Source organism: Eurypyga helias, unplaced genomic scaffold, assembly GCF_000690775.1.
Source record: "Eurypyga helias isolate BGI_N326 unplaced genomic scaffold, ASM69077v1 scaffold11754, whole genome shotgun sequence".
In the NCBI taxonomy this organism is placed as follows: domain Eukaryota; kingdom Metazoa; phylum Chordata; class Aves; order Eurypygiformes; family Eurypygidae; genus Eurypyga; species Eurypyga helias.
Window position 1 is genome coordinate 2,839 of NW_010245662.1, and position 23,490 is coordinate 26,328.

General features: G+C 44.8%; 1 protein-coding gene across 1 annotated transcript in view; it reads left to right on the forward strand.

Annotated features, from left to right (window-relative positions):
* Window positions 1-913: 913 nt before the first annotated feature.
* The window catches only part of LOC104508500 (slit homolog 3 protein-like), a gene marked incomplete at both ends in the record, with an annotated part of 28,041 nt that continues 5,464 nt past the window's right edge, over window positions 914-23,490 (forward strand). The window contains 3 exons of the mRNA XM_010150151.1: window positions 914-1,053; window positions 13,895-13,988; window positions 19,356-19,493. Coding sequence (XP_010148453.1) covers window positions 914-1,053; window positions 13,895-13,988; window positions 19,356-19,493 — 372 coding nt within the window. The remainder of the gene's footprint in view (window positions 1,054-13,894; window positions 13,989-19,355; window positions 19,494-23,490) is intronic.

Sequence of the window (23,490 nt, forward strand, 5' to 3'; positions counted from 1 at the left end):
ACTGCAGCCCTAAACACATGTTTTTAGACTCTTTTAGGAAACTGTGGCCTCCACCTCTTCATCACTTGCAGCTAGTTTAAAATATAAAGGTTCTCTTAGCGACCATAACTGCTAGATCTAGAGAGGGAACTGAGATTGAAAAAAAAATTGAAGTCATTCTTCAACTACTTAGTTTCTCACACTCCCTCTAGGGACCACACATCACAGTCTTGTGAGATGAAATATATAGTGCAATTCTTCTTCAACAGTGTCCGCATTCTGAAAGAACCATCCCTAGCTCTGCCATTGTTTGCTTGTGTTTTAGTTGAATTATCTAGGCATCATCAGCTCTGCTAGAAATAGATGCTGGAGGAGCTGTACTGAAACTTTACTGCACTTGTAAAAGCAATCATTCCCAACCATTTCTTGCTTGGACAAGTGACAAAGTGGTAATGAGAAGAAAATGTTCACGCCTAAACTCAATTCAAGCTGTTGTTTTTTAAAGAGAGTGAGCTGTCTAAAAGCTGCCAAGTCACCTTATGATTGTGCCATCCTCAGCAGGCAAGTATCAACATACTCACAAAATCATTGACAGAGGGGCTGAGGATTTGAATATTATGATGAGTGTTTATTCTCCTACCCTGAAGTTGCTTACTTCAATTCAGGGCTAGGGTTGTCAACAAAGAAAGCAGAGGGAAGCGTGACAGAGGCTGTCTCTTGCTTTTATGTCTCATGTAAATAATTACATGACCCCATGAACCATCAGATTGCATCCTTCACCAAAAACATAGGGTTAAATTGCTCTGCACTTCACAACAGCCGTGAATTTAACTCCAGCAACTCACTTCTGGATGTTTTAATTTCAGTTTTATACCTCAAAACTCCTGCCATTCAGATCCATGCTAACTTGTATTGATTTTTGTTTTCTCCAAAGCTGTTCTTGTGTCCTTGGGTATGAGGGAGAGAGGTGTGAAATAAACCCAGATGACTGCGAAGATAATGACTGCGAGAATAACTCTACATGTGTGGATGGGATCAACAACTACGTCTGTCTCTGCCCTCCTAATTACACAGGTAAGAATGGGCCACGACCAAAGAAGAACAGGAATCCATGCAGAGCCCACTCAGTGCCTGAAGGAAGGGTCCACATGTACGTTTACGTTGTCCATAATTTACCAAGAACCTAGGCCCATTTTAAGGCAACCTGGATGCCTTCTGGAAAGATGTTAATTCTACCAATATTGCACGTGCTCACAAACACGTGCACTTTCTGAGTCAAAATACTGATGCTTCTGTGTAAAATACATTAAAAAATAGTGAAGTTTAAGGTGTCAGAGAAATTTGTAGTTCTACACGTACATTCTGTAAATGTATTTCAGAAATATTCCCAGTATTCAGCTGGGTCTGATATACATCTGTTCTGAATCTTGGAAAATAAAAATCGTTCCTGTTGAAATTATGGTAGGAAAATAGCTTTTGGGGCATGGCTTTCACCTGAGATCTCAGAGGTTTGCCTTTATTAAAGAAAACGAGCCTGAGAATGTGCTGTTTGAATTCATGATCTCCGTTTCACAAGTGGAGAAGCAAAGGCTCTGTAAGAAGCGGTAGGCTCTGTTGCAGCGTGCAGAGCGCACCCGTGGCAGTAGCTCAGCTCGCAGATGTGCCGTCACCTGCGAAGTCCACGGTTGGTAACTGAGTTAGAAACGGAATTAGTATCTCCAGCGCCCATCCTGCATCTCAGATAAATTCCTTCTGCAAGAGCAGAAGCCCTCCTAACTGGAACCTCAAAATGCTTTTTCTCAAGTCATTACTGGGGCATACCGTTGACTCATTCACGCTGCCTTCACGTGGCCTTCCTGGCTCAGCATGGAGTGGTAAGGAAACACCTGCAATAGTTCCTACTTCCACCCTTTGAAATGCGTTTATTACCTTCTAAGCATGGAGAAATAATGAAGGGCTTCTTGTATGGTGGAATATATTACATGTCAGGGGATTTAATGAGGATCAAGCTTGAGTGGCTGAGTAAGGCAGGAGGAGAGCTTCTAGAATTTCCAAACTCTTAAAATACTTTTGTGGCTGATACAAAGGAGGCCCATGTAAATCTTTAGCTGAGAAAAGCCTTATGACCTGAATGTACATTTATTTGAGTTCTAAAGTGATCTTTCTGCCAAAAACCAGAAAAACTTCGGCTTAGCAGAGTAGAGAGTTTTGCTTATGGGATGCTGAGCCCATTGTGCTTACTTGTGCACTATTTATATGAGCTGTTCTTGGGTGGTTTCAAACAAAACTCTGTGCAAGGAGGCAGAGTCTTTACATTTACAAGAGGAAATATATTTGCCCAGCCAAGAAAAGACATACCTAGAGCGGAACTGGATCCAGTATATTTGCAAATGTGCTTTCCTTTTCACAGGCATGTTGCAGATCATTTTGGGTTTTGCAGACAAATGTAGGAAAGAGCTAGGTTGGGATTTCTTCTCAAATGGCAGTGTGAATAGGGGCCAGAGAACTCCTATGATATGATACTTCAGAATCAGTTTTGAAATATTTTTAATCAAATTCCAGCTTTTTCTTTTTTTTTACCTGAATATTGTCTGTGCTGTGCTTATACTTCTTAGCAGGAGTTTGCTAAACACTAGACCCCAAGCAATGTGGGCTACACACAATTGTGTAGCACACAATAAGCATTTCCTATCACAATGCAGGCAATCACTTTGACTGCAGTTGAAACAAACTGATTTTTTGAGGGAGAGAAGGAAATACTTCTGGAAAATCTAATGTGAATGAGAAGTGGGAAGTGTTGCAAAAATAGAGGTGTTGCTTACATTAGAAATCTGATGGGTTACAATAATTCATGTTGCTTATAAATCAGGAGAGTTTAGTGGACTGTGATAAAAGAATTGCCTTTAACCTGCTTTACCTTCGTCTTGGAGGGGATAAGTCGTCAAACCTGACCGTCCCCCTGGGAGGACTCACTGCAGTGCAGCTGGCTGGGCTGAAATCCCCCCTGGAGGTGCACCTGGCCCTCTCAGAGCAGGGAACAGCATAAAATGGCTGGAAGAATTTAAACCATCAGCCAGACAAAAGTTACCACAAGCAATGCAAATCTGAACCATGGTTTTGAGGGTTGAATCCAAACACAAGAAGTTGGACATCCTCTGAAATTGCTTGATTGAACGAGCAGCAGCTAAGGAAATGCCACGGAAGCACACAGGCAGTCATGAAGAAGCACTCTGTGTGCTTGACCTGAAAAGAGACAGATCTGTTGACCGAAGAGTTTGACTGTAGTCTCCTGTGACATCCAGGGCATCTCTGTGTATATTCTCTTTAAATAAACCTTTTTATACTGAAGCAACTCCTGAAGCTACAATGGCAGTATCTATTTAAAAAAAAAAAAAGAGTATATATACTATACTAAGAACAGTGAATGCTAACATTTCAGAGAGAAACTGTGCCACTGGAGGAGTCAGGAATACTTACTCCTGTGCTCAGAATTGTTCCTTGAGCTACCTGCCTCCTTCTCAGGTTCTGACTGGGCTAAACATTGTGTGTGCAACCTGTGTGCGCTTCTACGCTGCCAAGTGGATTTTATCTATATTTATATGAACAAAGAGAGGATTATGGAGGGTACTTTCCAGGAAAGCAGTTGTTCTGTGAAGTAGTCTGGGGGACAATGAGCTCTCAGTGTGGTACTTTGCCTAAAAGGGCAGTGATATCCGTAGGCAGGGTGTATCTAGTAGGACAGAAAATGTAGGTAATATCTCTGTGTTGTGCCCAAATATACTGAGTTCTGTTGTTCAGAATGCAAGTTGAGAGATGAGAAAGATGATTAGAGGTGAAACATAAAAAAACATTGAGGGATTGCGAATAGGTCTTGAAGATCTTGAGAAAAGTCTTATTTGGCTTAACAAAGAGTAAGCAGACAGAGCAAACTTTTTTTTTCCTACAAACACTTGCGTGGAGAATAGAAATTTCTTTAAGAGGTTAATTGGCTGGCCTTTGTGGCTGAACAAATCCAGACCGTACATTTGTATCAATGTAATTATTCAACAGTCTCTAGGTACAAACTGGTTTTGTCAGCAGGTGCTGAGGTTAAAACACAAGTTAACTCAACAGTGGTCTGTGTTTCACTGGAGATCAGACTAGATGTTTCTGTACTGATATTCTGCAAAGTCGGTATTCCTCATCACTCTTGTGGTCTTGGATGCCATGATGCTGGTGAGACTGCAATGACATGACAGTAAACACCGCATGTATGAAATAAATGTATGTTGTAATGCAAAGAATGGTCTGAATGCGGGGAGCAAGAAGATCCAAGAGCTTGTTTGTGTGTGTTGTTCTCTAAGAAATGCTTAGCATCCCCCTTGGTTTAGTTGACTAATGGTTAAATCATGATAGTAAATCTTACGTTCCTAAATTAAAAATGCATGTGTTGGAAATGTTGACTATTGACAGAGTTGCAGTATCCAGGGTTTCTTTTTTCCATACCTTAGTATTTTCCTGCTTTATCTTCTGTCTGTCTAGTTTTACTTGTTATAGCCTTTTTAGGAAACGATATCCCAAATAATGATGCATAAATTTTGCTTTCATTGGTTGGAATACTGAAGGCCAAAGATCTTTCTTCAATTAATAATTTTTTGCAGTGTTTTTCTTTAAAATTCTTTGACAGTTTTTCCTCTGCTCTAAGTAGATGAAAAATGGCCAATTTGTTAAGTGACTGCTGAGGGAAGGAATTTCCCACACTCCAGCTCCATTTCACTTTCATTAAAAAAAACCACACCAGAAAAAAAAACCACTCACAGAGTAACCTCCTTCTTAGTTCCTTTCCATCTAATCACTTTAAAACAATGTGCAAATACACGTGGTTTCTATGAAATAGGTAAACATAAGTTAAAGAAGACAAAACCAAAGGGCAGCTGGGCAGGTAGCTGATTGCCATAAAAAACGATTCAAGCCCTCACCTGCTCCACCAGGTTTCCTCACCATTCTAAAAGTCACTATTTTCCATGTTTGTTGTCTGTATTTACATAACCAAACCAATACTCATGCTGTGTACAAGAGTCCTTATGTCTTTTATTATCAGCTGAAGTCTTATTTTTCTTCTCTCCAAGTCGTTATTTTAATCCTGAAGCTGAACTATAAACATGTATTTCCTCTTGGATAATCGTGTACCCAAAGTCCAGCCAGCTCTAAAGCCCGAGCAGTCCATGGGCTGGTGTACAACCTGGTCAGACCCCTTGATGGATTACAGCTCCTCTTTACAGTTTTTTAATCTTTCCTCCTCTTCAAAAAGAAACATGTATAGGAACACCAAAAGAGGAAGCTATGAATTAGATCAATCACCCTGGTTCTTTTCCTTTTATTGTTTTTCTAATTTGGGGGTTTTTTGGCTTTACCATGGCCTACCTGCAGCTGTCAGCTAGGGAGATGGCGGAATGTTTATACTTTGTGGTTTGGAAATGTAGGGCAAAATTCATACAGTTTTTGCCTTCCATTCCTTTTTTTCTGTTCCCCACTGTCATAGACCTTCTTGAGAGCCACCACTGTTTTGCTCATAGATCTAAATCCAAATACAGAGTTGCACACCTTCACAAAGTGATTCTCCCCTCAGCCTCACTATCTCTGTGCTCTCCCTTGAAGAAGTGTCAGATACACATAAAGGACAAAATGGGTCGTACCAAATACATACTATGTACTTATGCTTTACTTGCTAGTTTACTTAGTTTTGTCTGTTTGCTGTGATTTTTCCTTCTTCCTGTCTATTTGATTCTAGTCAGAAGCAGAAATGTTTCATTTTTACACACACAAAAAAATCAGGAAATAATCCAGTTTTTGCTAAGGATCCTAAAAAGCCTCAGCAAATTGCCACACCTCTTTGTTCTGAAACCTAGACAAAAAATATCCGTGGCTTCCACTACTGAAAATAGGTCTTTTCTAAAATATATGGCATCCCATGGTGGCGGGGGGAGCAAGTGTTTTAAAATAGTTTGTGTCCCTGGGAAAAAGCAGCAAGCGGTTTCTATCACAGAAAAAAAAAAGTCTCTCTCTCAAAAAAAAGCTAGAAACTATTTTTGGTTTTATGTGTTTGGAAGAGAAGGCTAAGATCTGTTTTACCTTAGGGGACCTTGTGGTGTCCTGTGGTAGATGGTATCTGAGATTTTTGCAGTTCTGCTGCTTTTAGACAGAACGCTATTCACTGTTAGCGGTTATGGCCCCGTTCTGGCATGTGGGATTGTGGTAACGTTGCGTGGCCGAAGCCAAGCGCGCAGTCGAGCCAAACAACACGGGAGGAAAGACGTCGTGTGGTGACTGGTGCCTGGCACTCCCTGCTGCAGCACCCCAGCCCGTTGCCCGTCGCTAACCATCATGAGGCTGCTCTGCAGCCATCCCCGAGACGGGCACCACTGGCAGCTGCGGGAAGCCCAAGTCGATCATTGCGCTGTAGAGTGCTTTTTCCCCTTTGCTGGTTTTTAACTACGTTTGAGGTAGGAACAGGATGGTTTAGGTAGTGTGGTTCAGCCTTGTGGGTTCCACAAACATACAGCCTGATAAACACTGAAGGCTGAAACAAATACTTAACTATCAGCCTTTTTTAAAATTTTGGAATTTAACCATAATTTCCCCTAGAAAAAACAGAGAAAATTGTGGTCAAAGTTTGGTGTATTTTCTTCCTTTTATTTGAAGGAGTTCTGCCTTACATGGACGTTTCTCAGTTTTAGTTACTTGGCAAACGTGGTGTGTTTGCTTTCTGTGCAAAAAATAAAAAGGCACCCACATTTCCCACACTAGAACTGTGAATGAGAAGCGCTGGAAGAGCTGGAAGTTTTTAGCTTTGTTCAGGTGCCTAAGCCCCTTTCCAGCCCCGTTTTATTAAGAGAGAAGCACATGTCACTGCTATCAGATTGGACTCTCTTATCTGATTGTATTGGGCCCGAAGAAGGAAATAGCACCGTAACCAGCAGTGCTGCAGCCTGTCTTTAGTCTCGGTATGGGTGTCCTGTCGTGTTGGAGCTCTCAGCTCCAGGACTTCCTCTGGTCGTATTCCCATTTGTAAAATGTAAAGTGTCATGTTTGGGGAACCACATATACTGGAGAATTTCTCTTTGTTCATTCAGACCACAGTATATCTCTAAGAAACTGGAATCTCAGCTACTGCTGTCTTAAAGGATGGGTGGAGTGAATATTATCCTCTAATGGGATTCACAATTTGTTAAATCCAATCTGTGAAGAAACACATCAGAAGGTTGGAAGTTCCTAAAGCCCGTTACTTCCCTGCTTACTGGCAGGTGGTGCATCCTGTGTTTTTAATAAAGCTGGGAGGAGCAGGGTCAGCGCATCAGCATTCCGACACCACGGTGATGGCCATGTTCAAGCTGCCAGTAGGAAATATGTAAATCTTTCTGCATGTAAAATATTCTTCAGAGACCTGTATTTGTTCAAAGACCATATTGGGGTTTTGTGGCAAGGTTTCGGTAGCGGGGGTGGGGGGCTGTAGGGGTGGCTTCTGTGAGAAAAGATAAGGAGCTGCTCCCCTGTCAGACCTGCCACTGCCCAAAGCGGAGCCCATCAGCAACGAGAGCTATGCAGCTATGCAAACACCAAGGTCAAGGAAGGAGAAGGGAGAAGAGGTACTCCAGGTGCTGGAGCAGCAATTTTCCTGCAGCCCATGGAGAAGACCACAGTGAAGCAGGTTGTCCCCCTGAAGCCCACGAAGGACCACGTCAGAGCAGATATCCACGCTGCAGCCTGTGGAGGTCCCCATGCCGGAGCGGGTGCGATATGCCCTGAAAGAAGTTGCAGCCCATGGAAAGCTCACGCAGGAGCTGTAGCCTATGGAGAGGAGGAGCACATGCTGGAGCAGGTTTTCTGGCAGGAACTGCATCCATTCAGTCTGTTCCTGAAGAACTGTATCCCATGGAAAGGACCCGTGCTGGAGCTTGAAGAACTGCAGCCTGTGGGAAGAACCCACATTGGAGAAGTTCATGAAGGACTGTGTTCCATGGCAGGGAGCCCACACTGGAGCAGGGAAAAGGTGTGAGGAGGAAAGAGCGGCAGAGGCAAAGCGTTATGAACAGCCTGCAGCCCCTGTTCCTCATCCCCACATTCAGACGGGCATGAATCTACAGCATGTCCAGTGTCCTATCTGCCAGCCCTGAAAGGATGTCTCAGAAAATGTACGGCATCTCAGCTGTGACTGGATGCACTAGATTGTGTGAATAACGGAATTGATCCTAATAGATTCCAGACGAATCACTAATTGGACAACATCCATATGGAGTAATAAGGCTCAAAAATGTAGGGGGTCCAGCAAACTCTGGATCTATTCCAGACACAGCGGTTCTGAGGGTAGTGCTGTTTGCAGGTTACCACTTCGTAAGAGCACTGGAAATTGTCCGGTTTGGTTAATGTTTTACAGACTGTGTTGGTGGCATTTGTGATGTTGAATACGATTTTTCATACTTCAGCAGTGAAACGTGTTCCTTGTGCAAGATTCAGAAATAATGAAAGGATCATTATTTCTCTACCCAGATCTTGTTGTTTAATCAGTTATCCCTTTCATTAACCTCAAGATTAGAGATAATTGCTCCTTCAATCTGAAAAATAAGCCACTTTGGGAATCTCAGTGTGGAGTCTGACTTCAGGTTCCCACTTAATAGGCCAAAACCTGATACTTGAAAACTCAGATATGAGTTTTTAAAGCATTAACACAGAGTAAGAGGCATAAAGTAACTTTTAGTTCTTTGCCTACTAAGTGTTGTGGGCAGTGTTCGTCAAGCAAGGGCCAACTGCACCAGTAGTCCAGGCAGAGAATTCTGCAGCAGTGAATTTCGGGTAATTTCTGTGATGTGTTGGTATCTAACACAGCAGCCGAGTGCATCTGCTATTGAAGGATTTTCACAGAGCTTCTCTTTTCTTCACTGTAAGTCGAAAATGTTGGGAAGTAAAAAATTCTTTTTTTTTATTTTCTAAGATGAGCCTCAAATCTTTTTCATCAAACATCAGCAACATTCCTAACTGAATTATTTTCTTGGAGGAACATCCCATGTCTGTTCCACCCAACCATTTTTTGGTTCTGTGTTCTCCTGAAATTTCCAACTGGCACTGACTTCTTTTTAATAACTGAAAGAGAAAAGGGAAAAAACAAAATACAAAAACCCATTTCTTCTGATACAAGTTATTAGATATAAAATGAGTAATCTCTTATGAGAAAAACAGTGCAGTACATTTTACTAGCTGTAAAGAGAAGAGTTCCATTCTTACCTGGCAAAGTTCAGAAAATTGCACCATACTATTTAACCACTCAAATATATATCTTCTCCCTCTGCAGCCTGTAAAAGTTTGCTCGTGGATGAAGGCCAGGCTTTCTTCATCTTTTCTTCACTGTAAGCACTTTGCTTTGCTCAAGTAATATTGCTTTTAGTCTTCCAGGCCCTACAAAAGCCTCTCTCGCATTAAAGTTGAGAATATTTTCTGTGTTGCTTTATCAATTATTTCATAAATACTCTGAATGAGAGAACAAAGTATCACCCAACTGGCATATGACACAGAAGAAAAAACATCTAACTTACTGGTTGCAAATTGGTGGTCTAGATTGTCTTTTCAGAACTGTGGTTTTACTTCCAGATAAGTAAGTAAAATACTATTATTGCATCCAATCTCTTTTACCGATTAAGGATAATTAGTGTAACTTGGATTCTGGTTTTAAAAGTCTAATGTGGCATGAAATATATAGCTCTCATGACAGCACAGAGTGGAAAAAGAGAAAGATGATTATTAAACTGTGTGTAAAAGTCATCTTTATTGCTCTATTGTTGTTTTGGCTTCGTTCTGAGATGTGTGGAAGGCTACAGAAAAGCCCAAGCATGTTTCTTGGCAGCTCTTCATAAGCAGTGAGCCCTGTGAAAAGCGAATGTGGAAAGCCCCATGAAATTCATAATTTTGCTGAAGAATTAAGAGCAGGAAAATGTTGCATGAGACAAAAAGATGCTTTGCTGTGTTTTTTTGAAGAGCAGCAAGCAATGCTGGTGAAGGGGACAAAGGACGTTTCAAAGGGGCAAAATACCTGCTGTGTTGTTTTGGAAATTTTTTCCTTCTCACCTTTTTTTCTAAAACGCGTGAGAGAGCAGCAATGGGAGATCCACCTGTCAGTGTTCCACCTGTCAGTACGACTGGGTTCCAATCTGAAAGCTCCTTTTTTTGTGTCAGATCAGACTGCTTCCTTCATCTGCCTAGTGCTTGCTCCTCCTAAACAAGCACTAATTGCCAGCACGTTGCCACCGGCCTGAAGACATTTGAAACGCAGTGCCCACACAGCTGAGGACATGCCTGTCTTTGTGAAGGTACCCTCTTCGTGTCACACCTCAGTTCTACAGGACACGGAACGTTACTGACCTAATTCCTCCATCTACTATGAAAAGTCAAATCTGATGGCTTAAGTGGTTTTTCTCTTGTAAACCTGACACAGTCTTCATCTGTTCTTCACTGGGGTGCACTGCATGTTGCTCTGTTCTCTTTGGCTTTGATGGAAGAGAGTAAGTGTGCCTTGATGAAATAAAAATCATTATTTGGGATAAAAAAAATTTGCTTAACTGATAAGAAAAGAAATACAGTTGTTGTTTTCCTGTCTTTATATAAGCATTTCAGAAACCCCTTGTGTACCCAAATTGGAGCTCTGATTTGAGAATATACAGGAGAGGAAAATGGGGAGGTTGGATTAATTTCTGCATTGGGGAAAGCATTGCACTGAGGTTTGCTGTTGTTTCAGCATGATCAAATGTCTTCCACAAAGACAATCAGTGCTGCTAGAGGTTGGCCTAAGATTAATGTCCAGTTTGGTTTCAGGTTCACATAGCTCTCCAATGAGAAATTTGGACTAGACCATTAATTGCTGCACAGAGAAGCAGCCCTGTGTCACTCCCAAAAAAAGAGGATCAGATTTTTCCTCTGATACTGACATTAAAGCGTCCAATGAATATTGCACTCTCAGGTCTGAGGGCAAATTTTTTGGCCCAGTTATTTTCTGAGTGAATAAAATATGAGAAAGTCTTTGCGTAGCTGGTGCCTTGGGTTTTGCTGTTCAGAAAGTGTTTTATTTCTCTGGCATGCTTTCTGCAACATCTCGTGAACATTGGTGGAGCCTGAAATAATGTATCAAGAAGAATTTTCTTCCTGAGATGAGGCTGCTCGAGTTGCAAGGCATTCCCAAGTGAGCTCCCTAATGAGTGATAGATGGGAAAAATAACAGGAAGGATCCTTACATGTTCCAAGTTTTGCATGAAAGATGATAAATGTTTTTGGATGCTGTGTTTGGTACCTAGCCTAGAATTCTCTTACATTTTGATAGTGGTGCCTTCAGAATGACACAGTGAGTCATAATATTTGACATTTGGGGAGATTTTTACTGGATCTCTAAGTACTTGTCAAGACTGTTGAGAAGAATACTTTCAGGAGAATTATGATTTCCTTTGAGAGTTTATGAAACTTCGTATTTTTTTGAAGCCTGTTTCCTTCAAAACAGCAACAACAAAAGAAATAGAAACTTCAAAAGTATGTATTACCCATTTTTAGCAAAAGGGTAGTGGAAGGCATCTATCCACATTGTGTTCCGTTATTAAATGGTCGTCCAAAAGTATTTCCAGCTTTAGATCATTGAGTTCTTTTAATGTCACCAGCCAGTTACTTTTTTCTCATGTTTATTTTCACGTAAGATTCATAGCACACAAGGGACATGAGGAATACCAAGACGATGAACTGGCCGTTGTCCAGGCATCGTAGCAAGTTCTGACCTGCTCGTGTTCATGTCTGCCCAAAGGCCGAGGGAGTCGCCTCGCTTGTTACTATTTGGGGGGAGTTGGTGGGCTGTGGATTTGGGAATTGCTGAGTAAGCAGATGTAACTCCAGTTCTGCCACCTCAAAAATGTGTTAATAGCTGTCCCCAGTGACAGCTATGTTTACATTTGTAAAACTTGAACATCTCTAGTTGCTTCTGAGGAGTAACAGAGTACAGTGGCAAACCTCAAGTCCAGCGAATGGTCTGTTTCCCTGGTTCCCATGGATTTGCAGCATGCAGTTTCACTGGCATCTCCCCCTTCCTGAGCTGGATACATCCATTACATTTGCCCAAGATCTGTCTAGGGCTGTAAAAAGACTTGGTAGTTTTTAAATAATGGTGGATTCCTGTGATTCCTTGGCTCCAGAAGGAATTGGTTGTCTTATAGCTGGTGCTATGAACAATAAACTGTCCACTGCAGAGTGCAGACTTCTCTGGCATTGCCAAACCCAGCTCACTAAAGTCATCAGGGTGCGTATGGCACAAGAATACGGGGTTTATGCTGGCGGTAGCCTCTCTCATGCCTCCAGGGTTTGTATTCCTGCTCCACTTTCCCACTTATGCTTGACAGCTCTCAAAAGCAGATATATTAGATGTTCCATGTTTGAAACGAAACAAACAAACAAAACCGAGAAATTTTTGCAAATACGTATTATACTTCCATTCTAATATGAAGACTCAAATAAAGAGCTTTGTAGCTTGTACTGTGGGAAGGCTGGAGATGTGGGAGGAATAACCTGAAGGAGTGAACTGGGGATGTTAACAACTTAAACCATGCCTGTCACCACCAGAGTCTTCCTCAAAATTGTGCTCTCCATCATCCCTGCCAGATCGCAGGGTGATAAAAGACGGACGGTTCTGATTTGCATTTTCCATCTGAATTTTGATCTTTGTGGTTTGCTTGGCTTGTGTTTTCAAGTGTATCTCTGTAGCCACTAGAGATAGAGATGTAAGAAGTTTTGAAAATGGAGTTTTCTCCCAAGACAGGTGGAGCTGTAGTTTCATGAATATGCTGCTAAAACACTGCCAGCCCACCAGTGCCTCCCACACTACCCCTTTTCCCACACTACCCACAGGGCTCGATGCTCATGATGGTACGTACCGTATATAGGCACACGAAATATGCATAACCTCAACACCCTGCAGATGTGCTCTTCTGATACAGCTGCGTAGGGGACTTCGGGAGTGTAGCTTTCGGGGGTTTCCGTGTGCAGAGTACCTGACCTTTGCTTTTCCTGCAAGGCTTTGGGAGGTGTGGGGTAGGTTTGTGTTGGTTTCTTGGGAAGGCAGTGATTTCTGTGGTCTTTGGCTGGATCTCAAATCTTGGGGTGCTGAAGTGTGACCTAATAATTTAGGACTCAGAGAAGCGTGGTATTTAAATAAACTAGCTGGATTTGAACATTGTAGAACTATTAATTATTAAAATTTATACAAATCCAGGGAGGTGCATGGCATGTACCACACCGTACCTAGGAACAGCTGAGCTGAGCTTACATGTGATTATTTTCTTTTGTGAAAAGACATCGTCTCCTGTGAGCACAATGGAGCTAGTGCTTTTCTTATAAATAGTGAATGTTTTATAATTGCATGCAGTCCTAAAGCTGGTTCCTATTATTGAGAGTCACAGAGGTTTTGGGGGGAGGGTTTGTGGGTTGTTGTTCTTTTCCAGAATGTCCAATCAGCTTTTTTGGCAGAGTATTAAGTATGGCTAAAATATGTTTCAGTGTGAAAATGTTACGGTCTAATGAGCGACTTTGCTTTCGTGTCACTTTCTTCCTTTGATATAAGAGGTTCTGGGTCAGGAACTGCCCGTTTGATCCTTAGTCTGTCTCCAGGTGGAGTTTGCATGTCAGTACTTTTTATACCAGCCTTTCAGGTTCACGTGACAGAAACAGTACAGTCACTACAGGTCAAAGGAGCCCAGTTTAATGAAGTCTCACGTGCCCTCATGAGCAATACTGTCACCTCCCTCTGAACTACTGAGCTCTCTCCATTTAGGGAGGTTCGCCATCCCTGAATGTCATGGTTGAAGCTGCTTCAGGATTGTCCAAGTTGTGTCACAGCTTTATTGCTTTCCTTCTCCCCCAGGTGAACTGTGTGATGAGGTGATTAACCACTGCGTTCCTGATCTAAATCCATGCCAACATGAGTCCAAATGTCTTCCCCTTGACAAAGGAACCAGGTAAGCGTGCCTGTATATTGGCCTCTGGGCAAATCCATCCACTGGCTTGACTAGGGCTGAACTGGCAACGAGTTTGAGGTAAAACCATCAAAATTAATGCAAATAGTGTAAGACTACATATACTTCAGATCATGTCACATTTTAAGGCAGCCATACATACTTATCCAGCTTTCTGTGGTTCACTTGAAAATAATGGATGTAGCCCCAGAGCAGGGAAGTCACAGAGCATGGAACAGAGCATGGCAAAAGGAGTACTGGGACAGTCACTGCAAAGTATGTTATCCTGCCTCAGAAACGAAGGACAGTTTCCTTGTGAGTTCCTTAGGGCATCCATCCATTCAAGCAGCGTAACAGGAGCCGTAACAGGTACAACTCCGCTCTCCTCAGCCCAGCTCTCCTCAGCTCAGTGTTTAAAACCCAGTCCCAGCTCCCAACTACTGAGAAGCGGAAGCTTTTCACTCTCCCCACATTTCCTCACCTGGGTGTCAGCAACGAACAGCTGGACTGGATGCCAGCAGCCACCTTCTTGTTGGCTACAGGGGCAAGCTCGCTCGGCTCGTGGTAGGTTTTGTGAGGTCTCCCGTGTTTGTGTTTGCGTTTTGGGAATGGCGCTGACTGTTTCACAGGGGCGAAGTAAAGCCTCGTGTTTTAAATGGCAGTGAAACATCTGGAGATTTGTGGGTTGGCCGTTTTGAGAGGTGCACAATAGCAGCCTCATCACTTGTCTGAACAGGGAATTTCAGAGCAAATTAGCAAGTAGAGACATTCAGTCGACAAGTCAAGCTGTATGGAAAGCTTGTCAAGAAAAGATCTTTGAATCAAAGAGGTAAGAAGGGAGGACAAATTCAAGAGTTCGGTGCAGCGTGAGCCGCATTCTGCGCTTACACTAAGGCTGTTTTCACAGCTGCGATGCAATCCTGGGCGCTCACCGATTCCCTCCTGGAGGGAGGGCTGGGGTCTTGGGGGGGGACGCCCTCACCCAGCACACTCAGCATGTCGCGGGGGAGAGACAGTAGCACTCTTTGGTCTTCCTGGTAACTTGCCGCTGGTGTCAGATTGTCCCCTGTGAAGCAACCGGCATGTCGGAATGGTGTAAATGAATACACAGCCCTTGCAGGATAGTTCAAAGGAAGCAAACGAAAATTTTAGGGATGCTGGCTATCTGGAGGGCAGCTGAATCTGTGCTACACAGACTGTGCAACTCAAGCCTCTCTTCTGAGTGAAAAACCTCCAGACAGAAATGTTTCCAACTCCTGAGGAAAATGAAACCATTAAATGATTAGGACATTTCCTGAAATGATGCACAGGGGGGTGTGTACCAGCACATAAATAGTCACTGATGTTCTTTCCATCTTTCATTCCTAGTTAATCCATCATTCAGCTAATCCAGTAGCTACATCATGATACAGGGCAAAGGCTTGTAACTCAAATTACCTTATGTTGCTGGATGTGTGAAGGGATGGAGACAGCTGTGGTCCTGAATGGTTTTACCCTTGCTGGAAGCATTTTCATACCTGCCACCTAAACAATTTGAGTAAATAAGACACTTCCTCTTGCTTGCTTGCTGGAAAAGTATTCTTCATAGTGGGACCATTAACCATTGAGAGAAGCCTAAATTACTGCTTCTAAATATTTTCTACTGCTTTTTGTTGTGTTATTCTTCCCACTATTCATAGAATGCTACACAAAAATTCCAGGATTTCTTTACTTTTTCTGTCCCATTTGGCTTTCTATCAGGCCAGACTTGAGAGGTGAAGGAGCCTGCCCAGCTTTGAATGTAGATTTATCCAAGTATTGCTTTTTCTTTCATACTTCAGTGGCATCAAACCATTCGGAGATGGGCTGAGAGCCCTCAGCAGCTTTTGCAGTGACGTGTGGTTGCTGCTGCGTCTCAGTGAGAACAACCATCTCTGGTCCTGTGCTGTTGTTCCTGAGCTGTTCTTCCCCTTGTCAGGCTTGTGCCCTGGGCACGTAGTAGGATTCACCAGTGAAGAATATCACAGCAGCAAGGACACCAGTCAGTCTGTCTGTCCTGCCATCGGCTCTAGTCGCTCTGCAATTCTGCAAAGGGAGGAAAAGATAATAAGGACAGGAAAAAAATAAAAAGCCAAGTTATTTATTGATATGGGGAGGGAAATTCCTTTCTGGCCCTGCAATAGAGGCCATGATTCACGGCTTTAATACAATAGACACTGAGTGCATGCAGATGCAAATCCCATCGGATAGGCCAACAGTTTAAATACCACTAGACATGTTTTTAGGCTCTCTCTGATACTGGGAATGTTGCCATCACTACAAGGCTGCAGCAGGAAACAAGATTTCAACTATACTGGTGTCAGATGGTCATTGGAAATGAGATAACTGATCTAATTGTGCAACTTACTCTCTTACTAGGATTTTAATATAAAAGTCTCTTTGCCTCCTCCTTCATGAAGCTTTTACTGACACTCAGTCACTTGCTGGCACCATGGGGGACAGGGATGGAGCTCATGTGCCATCATTTCCTGGTGGGGGGTGGCCTTGGGTTTCTGGGAGAAGGCTGGGTGAGGCACTCGTGGGGCCGAGTTTCCCACCTGCTACTCTCCAGGCATGCATTGTTAGGTAGCTTCAGCCTAGACATGACACACTAAGTGCTCAGAGATGACTGACCCAAAAGGAATTCCATGTTTCTAAAGGGAAAACCAAGCCTGGAAGCAAACTGGACTATTCCAGTGTGTGCTTGGCTGCACAGAGCTTTTGCTTTCTAAGCTAAAATTGCAGGTGGCTTTCCTCACTTCCAGCCTCCACATCTTTACTGTGCTGTTACTGTAGAAGAAGAGTAGCTTTCTGTATGCCAGAAGACAAAACAAAACAAAAATCAACAAGAAATACCATTTAGCACAATGAAATTACTTCTAAAAAAATAACTTCAGGAAAGGAGCATGTTTTTCCATTCACTGTATTGATGTTGGAGCACGGTATAAATATACTTTATTATTCTAAAGCTTGGAATTATTACCTGACAGCTTAAAATGCTGATTTAATGCAGCCCTGCAGAGAAAAGTGGTGGTTCTGTCATTACTGAGATAGCCAATACACATCATAAAATTGATGCATGGCAGCCCTGAATAAGGAACTGCACATCGTTCATTATTACATCACTTTATATTAGGACTGCAGGGATCAATAAAAAGCAACAGGATTAAACACTGCCAATTCCCCCCACAAAGGCTTTTGATTGACATTATTTGCTCGCAGGTGTGACGAAGATGGTGCCAAAAAATGTTGCCCGCTTCTTACGGTCTGGGGAAGGAACACTTGGCTTTTTGCTGTTTGTCATCTCTGTTATGTTCATCACGGTATTCCCTGAGCCACCGAGGTGTAAAAAAGCAATTCAGGCCTGCAGGGCTGGAACATCACCCACCCTGTGGCTGCGGAGGGGCGGGGGGGGACACCTCTCCTGCAGGGAGGATGGAGAAGGTGTATGCAGGCACGTAGTGTTATCCACCCTGCCGCCCGCAGGTTAACAGGCCTTGCCCTGTTTCCTCTGGTTTTAGCCAGTCACGAGCCTTGTTTTGAAATGGAGACAGTCGCATCCTTCTCAGTGCTTGAGCGGGGAGGGTGCTGTGGCAGCTGTGACACAGGACCTACTGCTGCTGCCGCCTTGCCCTGACGAGCCAGGGAGCAGCCAGGAGCCACAACACTCTGTCACTTAGAACCAAATTCAGCACGATGACTGCCACCTGGGAATCATAGAATCATAGAATGGTTTGGGTTGGAAGGGACCTTAAAGACCATCCAGTTCCAACCCCCCTGCCATGGGCAGGGACACCTTCCACTAGACCAGGTTGCTCCAAGCCGCATCCAGCCTCGCCTTGGACACTTCCAGGGATGGGGCATCCACAGCTTCTCTGGGCAACCTGTCCCAGTGCCTCCCCACCCTCTCCGGGAAGAACTTCTTCCCGATATCTAATCTAAACCTCCCCACGTTCAATTTAAACCCATTACCCCTTGTCCTGTCACTACAGGCCCTTGTAAAAAGTCCCCCCCAGCTCCCTTGTAGCCCCTTCAGGCACTGGAAGGTGCTATAAGGTCTCCCTGGAGCCTTCTCTTCTCCAGGCTGAACAAGCCCAACTCTCCCAGCCTGTCCCCATAGCAGAGGGGCTTGCAGGTGTCCAGTTTCTCTGAAGAGGTTTTCCACAAGGAGCCTCCTCCTGCACATACCCCACCAGGCTGCTGGCAGGGAGGAGGAGGAGGCCAGCAGAATAGGTTGGTGGAGCCGTAGTTTCCCTCCTGATGCCACCTCCCTCAGCTTTATAATGTCTCTCCTCCTCCAGCTCTGGCAGCAAGCATGCTGGGTCCAAACAAGGGGCTCTAGCAAGAGCACAGACCTCTTTCTGCTGAAGTTAACTGTAGCTCTTCCCTTGTTTTGTTGAAGTGATAGGTCTTTTGTTTTCCAGATGCGCAGTAACATCCAGCTGGGAGGAGTAAAACGTGTTTTATGGACTAAAGCGTGTTCATGACTAAACGTTGTTTGCACTGTAGTTTCAAAAAGAGGCTGTTCAGCAGTCCCAGAAAGATCTGTTCCAAGGCAGAGACTTCGGGATGCATTTTCTATTGTCAGTTTATAAACTTCTGCAGGGCTTATAACAGAAATGCTGATGCAGCCTGTGTTCAACAAACTTGAGAATCATAAAAAAATAGAATAGAAAGCCGGTGTCTGCAGGTTTGGGTGCACCCCATCCTACGAATGGCCTTGCCCCACGGCAGCAGGTACACGCTCTGCCTGAGCATCACCCCGGGAAAGGGCAGGCTTCAAGGACGACTTGCAGCAACATCTGCCGTGAGGAATGGCAAACAGGTGGCGGCCTCAGAACTGATGGTCTTTTTCCTCTCGGTTTGCTGAGGTTTATGGCTTGCTTGCAGATTGCTTCCATTTGGAAGGTGGAACCTGACTGTGCTCTGTGTAGCTGCACAGGGCCAAGCTCAGACACTCAGCAGTGCGCAGCCATTGGCAGAATCACAGCCGGAGACATGGGAGCAACCGCCCTTGTGGATATTGCCCTTGGAGTCTGCAAGGGTAGGGGAGATGTTGTCAACTTTAGCATAACTGGGAGGCCACTGTATGCTCACCCTTCTCCTCGGACTCAGCTGAGGAAAAGCAGTCGTATGGTATTGCTTCGCTCGGCTTGAATTTAAGCAGATTGCAAACCTCAGTTGCAGGCAGACAGGAGGCACTTGAGCATTCCTGATGGCAGGAATCATGCTTGATGTTTCCAGGAATAATTGCTAACACCTTTCCCTCTCGAATCGGATCGGTGCTAGGCTGCTGTGCTGTTGTGGTGAATATCGAAACAAGCTCTTAACAGCCATCTCGTTGTGTTTCAGGTGCGAGTGCTTGCCGGGTTACAGCGGCAAGCACTGTGAAATAGATGATGATGACTGCGTGGGCCATAAGTGTCGCCATGGAGCTGTCTGCGTGGATGCAGTCAATGGCTACACCTGCGTCTGTCCTCAGGGTTTCAGGTACGTGAGAGGCAGCTCCTCCCCCGGACTGTCTTCTGTACACAGTGTCGGGGCACCTCCTTAATTGCTTTCATCCTCAGAGCTAATCAGCCTCTAGATACCGTTCTGATCTGTCATTCCTCCATCAGTGGATGGCTCACTGCTTCAAATCTTGTAGCTGAAGTAGGTCCTAATGAGTTAACTGAGCACAGGGGGGTGACGACTCTTGCTTTGGAAACAGCAATTTGCCTTTGGTGCAGTGTTGTGCCTGCCTGCCCCAGCCTTTCCTGCTACAACGCTAGGTAATAGTCTCACATAAATTACATGGGGGTAAAATCTGCCTGTGCGAGGGTGAGCAAAGGACAATAAAATTACAGATATGAACCCTCAGACCTGGCTGCAGGACAACGTGAGTGTGAAGATTTTGTGCCAGCAGCTCTGTGCCTGTTGGTGGATGGGCTCAGTATGATTTGGGCTGTAAATCTCCAGTCTCTGATTCTGACAGCTGCCGATATATCTGACTCCTGGAAATCTCTCTGTCTGTCAGAGATATGTGTGCTGCTCCAAATGGATTCACTAATCATTGCCTGGGGCTGGATACTGGCTTCCTTCCAGCTAAACCTTCTCTGTGTTTGAAATACACACATGAGACAAAGAAAGAGTACCTGAAAAGATCAGTCTTGACAAAGCAGAAATTGCATGAACACTTATAAATCATTTTCTCTGCTTTGTATCTGCAACTGTTTTCATTCTTCTTGCTTTCATCCCTGCTGGGTTTGGGTTTTTTTTCCCCTCTCGACGCACATTTTTATTGCAAAGCAGACAGCCTTCCCTGAATAGGCATTGATATATAACATGATGTCAGCCCATGGTTTCACAGAATCAGACTTGTTATTTACAGGATATCTGATATCCTCTCAATTTCAAATTCATACCCTTTTCTCCATGTTTCATTCTCTGCTTCAATCCCTTTGATGGCCGTAGGGATCTTGCAGATTGGTGACCGGTAAGGATAACAAGTGGCTGTCCCACAGTGGAATTGTAAATGCTCGATGTTATCTAATTATTAGAGTTGAGAAATGGGATTGCCAAGCCGTATCTGGTGTCAAGGGTAACTTGGGCCTGTCATCAGTAACGACTGGGAGACTTCTGCTGCAGGTCCCCTGGTTTTTTAGGCATGTCAGTGCTAGGCAGCGATGAATGTGAGGTTTTTTTCCAGGAAGGCAGGGTCACAGTGCGTGGCAGAGATGTTCTGGGTTGTGACGTTGCTGACTAGAGCAGCAGGGGTGGGTGGGGGGCTGCTCTGGGTCCTTTCCTGTGAACCAAGCAGCTCTCCTGGCAATTTAGGCAGTGCGTTGGGTTGGCTGATCTCACACCAAGGACTTCAACAGCAGAACCTGGAACAGCCCAGCCTGCTCCTTCGCTCAAATGAGGGCGGTTTATTACACTAATCATCCCCCAAGAAGAGGAAACACCTTTCTACACAAAGATCCAAAACTGCTAGCTTAGACAGCACTTCCTATCCCGAGGCAGACTTGGGCAGCAGAGTAGTCCCGCTGCCTGCCAGCAGCAGAGCCAGGATTAACTGGAGGTCCCCTGTGCGCTTGCTTTTTTCACACCACTCCACGCCACCTTCCCGCATTTCCCGTGCAAGATGCGAGGGAGCAGGTGTCTTTTAGGAGAACAGTGAGCACTAGCAGCATCCCTCTGCCAAGGCGGAGAGCAAGCTGAACCCCCTTGTATTCTTCCTGCAGAACAGTCCTTGATCTTGTTTGATTTCAGGATTAAAATTCTGCCAACAAAATACGATCTGCCCGTTATTCTTTCCCTGACTCCAGCCTTTTGTAGTTTAAAGGCCTGCTTCCCTGAAGGGGGTTGTGATACTATTTTTTTTCCCCTCTTAAGATTGCAATGGCAAAGATGGTGATTGACAGAGTTCAGCCTTCTGATGTTCAGGGCTGTGGACTCAGCTGCTCACGAAGCGTGCCTCAGGCGCTGGGCTCTGCGGCGAGGAGATAGCTTTGCCGGTATTCGAAGGCTGCAAGTGTTGATGAAAAGGAGGGAACACGAGGGGTGGTCTGACACAGGTAACTAGGAGACCTGAGATGATGATTAATAAAGTTTTTTTGGCTAAGTATCAGGAAGCGTTTCCCAGCAACGAGTTTGCAGAGTCACCCCCCAGTTAGCTGGAGCTTAGGCGGTTGTAATAAATGCACAGACCTATAATGATTTTACGGTTGTCACTCTGCTGCACGTCAAAGCCACTCGGGGTCACACATTAATCAGGATGTTAAAACTTACATCCTCACACGGCTGAACAAATGGCACCCTGGTCATTCTTTACAGCGTAGGGCCTCATACGCACAGTGACGCCCCTCTGATGACAGCCCCAAAAGCAACAGTACCACAGGCACACACCTGTATTCCCATCTTAGCATGTCCTACTCACTGGTCATGGGTCGTGCCCCACGCAGCGCCCTTCCTTACCACTCAGCAGCCTTCTGCAGTTCCATAATACACTTTCTCCCTGAAGAGTTTTCAGTGTTTTCTTCCCAAAACAACACTCACCCCCTGCAGATGAAACCTTTTATGTGGGCCCCATTGGATAAAACCTAACGGGTCAAACCTTCCCTCCAGCAATCAGCCTCCCAGGAGAGTTGCCCTGGTAAGAGTCGCTCTCGCGGGGAAGCACGTGTTGAGGCTGCTGAGCTGGATGGAGGGCACAGCTCCTCCGTTGTGTGGATGCTTCAGCCTTCACTGGGATAGTTGGCTGCAAGGAACTCAGCAGCGATCAGTTAAATAAACGAGATCGTACCAGGCAGGATGGATTTGGCCAAGCTGTGCACGTCGGGCTGTGCTCCACATTCCACTTCTGTGGAAATAAATAGTATTAATTATTTCTAAAAATATATTTCAATAAGTATTTTAAAATAAGGAAAGAGAAGCCCTTGTCAGACACTGTTGCTATTGTAACTTCTCGGTGGCAGTAGCAGGACAGCTGCGCCTGTAAAGCCACCCACCGAAGGGACGGGCTGTGCGGGAGCCGTACCGGGAGCTCAGGGCGTCTTTCAGAGCAGCACCAAGAACAGACGCACTGGCTTCATGCAACATTTGCTTTCTGTTAGGGGCGGCTGTTGCGGGTCGCGTGGATTTTTTATTATTATTAGTTTTAACTTCCATGAAATTAGAATTATACACACTGACTTTCCTTCTGCTTTCTGCTTGTCGCTGACAGACAAAACAGAATGACTGGCAGTAGGTAGAACAAAGCTAACGGGCAGTGCTCCTTTCTGCTGGGCACCTCTGGAGAACCACTACGGCTGGCATCAGGCCGGGCTGACAGCCACCTCTGCGAGCGACCCTGGCTTGATCCCACTGCCGGCTCTCCTGCCGAGTTTGCCAGCCAGCCGCGCAACCCTGCGCTGGAGAGAGATCATACACGGAATGAAACCAGGCATCGAACAGCCAAGGGCTCCAGTTGGGCACTCCAGTGCCTGGCCAGCGATGGAGAGGTGGCGCGGATGTGTCCTCAGCTCATCCGCTGTGGCTGGGTCTGGCTGCTGTGCTGACAGGCAGCTCCAACAGTAACTGCCTTCAGTTGGCAAGAATTGCTCTCTGCCTATCGATCTGCCCATGAGGCTGTTGCTGTTTTTTAATATTCCCTTGTTTTCTGGGAAAAGGGAATCCAAACCATCTCTTGCTGAGTGGTGCTGTGCCCCGAGGCACTGCCCTCACCCTCCAGGAACGGGGTGGCCTGGGAGGGTTTGCCAAGAAGCTGCAGCAAAGGGTCTCGCTCAGGAAGGGAACGTCTCTTAGTCTGTAACTAATTCACAGTTTAGGTGTGTTCACAGAGAAATGTTCCAAGAACAACTTTACTTGGAGAAATGGATCAGACTGAGCAAAGAAACCATTTGCCATGGTAGTGGGTTGACCCTGGCTGGAGGGCAGGTGCCCCCCAAAGCCGCTCTGTCACTGCCCTCCCTAGCTGGGCAGGGAAGAGGCAATAAAACAAAACGCT